General features: G+C 32.3%; 1 protein-coding gene across 3 annotated transcripts; it reads left to right on the plus strand.

The window, feature by feature from the left end:
* The first annotated feature begins 869 nt into the window (after positions 1-869).
* On the plus strand, positions 870-2051 carry LOC107946213 (MYB-like transcription factor EOBII). Of its 3 annotated transcripts, none has more exons than XM_016880444.2 (3): positions 877-1120; positions 1196-1325; positions 1399-2051. In XM_016880444.2, the coding sequence occupies exons 1-3, from the start codon at positions 991-993 to the stop codon at positions 1811-1813; spliced, it is 675 nt and encodes a 224-aa protein (XP_016735933.2). In that variant the 5' UTR covers positions 877-990; the 3' UTR covers positions 1814-2051. The 3 variants fall into 3 exon arrangements, with proteins under 3 accessions (XP_016735932.2, XP_016735933.2, XP_016735934.2); XM_016880445.2 differs by having other exon boundaries at positions 880-1120; positions 1224-1325; XM_016880443.2 differs by having other exon boundaries at positions 870-1325.
* Positions 2052-2843: the final 792 nt, after the last annotated feature.

Consider the following 2843-nt stretch of genomic DNA (forward strand, 5'->3'; position numbering starts at 1 on the left):
AAAAATTTAATAAAATATAACAAATAAGTATTGAGTGTAGTGGTAAGTACATTGCATTTTCAAGGAGAAATATAAGTTCAAATATTAAAAAAAAAGAACAATCACAAATCTCGAATATAAAAAATAAAACAGGCACAAAAATTTAAAAAAAATGTAAGATATTTTAGAATTATTTTTTATTTATTTATAAAATTTTAGAACTAGATCAAGAATAAGGTCACGTTTTTCTCATTGTTAATGCTGAAATCACTGTTATTGTAGGTGTGGTAACCCCTATAGTAGAAGAATTATTGCATCTAATTCCTTATCTATGCCACCAGGTCACATGTGCTTTCTAGCATTGGCATACTATAATAAGGTAAGTGACAAAGGCATCTCCACCTCTAAGAGAACAATCAACTACATTTGGAAAAGAAAAAAAGAAACAACATTATCTTTTGCATGAATTCTCCCTGTCTCTTTACTTTCTCCAATTATTGATCTCTCTTCTTGGATCCTATTCTCTTCACTCCCTTTTCATGGCCTTATACCCTCACAACCCAACTATCATCTAGGAAATTTAAAAACTCACCACCACCAATACTACTAATATGTAAAAGCATTTTTAAAATAAGACTCGAAATAAGTTATTTTCGTATTCATCTTATGATCATAAAAATTAATATTATCGGTATTCGTAATTACCTTTCCTAATCAAATTACTTCTAAGAATGTAATACTTATTGATAAGCATGTGTGAGAATTGATATCGTACTAATCCTTTCTAAGAAATTTATTCTCCTTTGCAAAGAAAGGCTGATGAACATGTGCCCAAACTCCTTGCTATAGTTAACACCATTGAATCCTATAAATTTCAACAATTTGCCAAGCTCATGTCCCAATTTCATTGATATAATAGAGAAAAAAAGAGAGGAAATATTAGATTATAGATTTGAGGCTCGTTACCCCCGCCCCCCAAAATAAAAAACCTTGACCCCTGTTACCAAGGGAATGTCCACTCTTATTGAAGAGGAGATTGAGGTGAGAAAAGGGCCATGGACCACGGAAGAGGATACGCTCCTAACCCATTACATTGGTCGTCATGGGGTAGGTCCTTGGAATATGTTGGCAAAATGTGCAGGTACCAACACATTGATCAACAAACTCTTTACCCTTTTCTTTATGTTCTGGGTTGATCTACCTTTAACTTCCTCAGGTCTTAAGAGAAGTGGTAAAAGTTGCAGATTAAGGTGGCTTAACTATTTGAACCCTGACATTAAGCGCGGAAACCTCACTCTCCAAGAACAACAATTGATTCTTCAACTTCATTCCCTGTGGGGAAATCGGTAATTCAATTTGTTGATTTTATTTACTTTTAGAGGCGCATTCTTTTTGTGTTTACGGTTGTTTCCTCTGTAGATGGTCAAAAATTGCAGAGCATCTTCCGGGAAGAACAGACAACGAGATCAAGAACTATTGGAGAACAAGGGTGCAAAACAAGCAGCCATCCTCTTCTTCTTTGAAAGAAATGAGCTCCCAATTTTCAGTTCCTTGTCAATTACCAGAATGCATCGTCCCTTCAGGTTCAGTCATAAACATTTCAGAGCAAATTGAATTTCCCCAACACGAAACAAGTCCAAACGCATATGCCCATACTTGTGTCGACAACAATAACCTAGTTCTTAATGGAAGTTACAATATTGGCAGAAGTGGGCAGGACATGGAGGCATTCAGACTGGCATCCATGTCAGCTGTGGGTGAAGGGTGTTGGATATGTAATGAGATGACAGATAGTTTATGGCAATGTAGGGAGTTGGGAGAGATGGGGAACTAGTATTAGTGGAGTCCAATTATCCTTCAACTTGAAGGCTCCCCAGCACATTATAATCTTTACTGACAAATCACATTGGACTCACTACTTGTGTGATAGTTTAATGCTGTGGCATATGACCTGTGATTAAGGTCATCAAAGTGACTTTCAGTGGACAGTTTTATTTGTACTAGTACTACTGCTATTGTTTTAAGACTTGGGAATTAAGCACCCTATTTACAATAAATACTACGTTTTCTTATGGGTTAATTTACCTACCAAGTCCTTCTAGGTATTGGATAAAATTAATCTATTTACTATTAAATGGGTCAATTTAATCCATGTACTATTAAAAAAATTAAATAAGCTTAAATTAGAACATAATTAATATTTATTGTTTAAAAATCAACATGAAAAATATTTTTTTTCATTTATAGTTCAACTTCAAATAAAATATTTCATCAGCAATTAAAATATTACTCGGTTGAACACAAAATGATACTTTTTTAGATAGTAAACATTAACTCTGTTGAAATTTAGATTTATTTTATTCTTTTTAATAATATAAAAATTAAATTGATTCATTTAAAAATAAATAGATTAAATATAATAAAGATATTTGCTAGATACATTCATAAAATTATAATATTTCAATTTCCTCTAAGAAATCAAATTCATTTCTCCTTGGCCCTTTTTATGACCAATTATGTATTCATGTAATATTTTTGCTAATTTTTAAGAGTTAAAATCATATTTATATAAATTTATATATCATACTATCAGGGGCGAAGCCAGAAAAATATTTTAGGGGGCCTGGATGAAATTTTAATTTTTTATAGTTTATATCTTTATAATTTGTAAAGGATTAAATTGAATTTTTATAATTTTAGGAGAGCAAAGTGCAATTTTACCTTTACTAATTTAAAATTTTTAAAAAAATTTAGGGCTTAAAAATAATTTTACATTTTAGGGGGGCCCGAGGCCCATGCCAGCCCCCTGACTTTGCCCTTACATACTATACATTGAAAAATATCCCCTAAGGGGTTGTATAGCG

Source organism: Gossypium hirsutum, chromosome A12 (genome assembly GCF_007990345.1).
Source record: "Gossypium hirsutum isolate 1008001.06 chromosome A12, Gossypium_hirsutum_v2.1, whole genome shotgun sequence".
Classification (NCBI taxonomy): domain Eukaryota; kingdom Viridiplantae; phylum Streptophyta; class Magnoliopsida; order Malvales; family Malvaceae; genus Gossypium; species Gossypium hirsutum.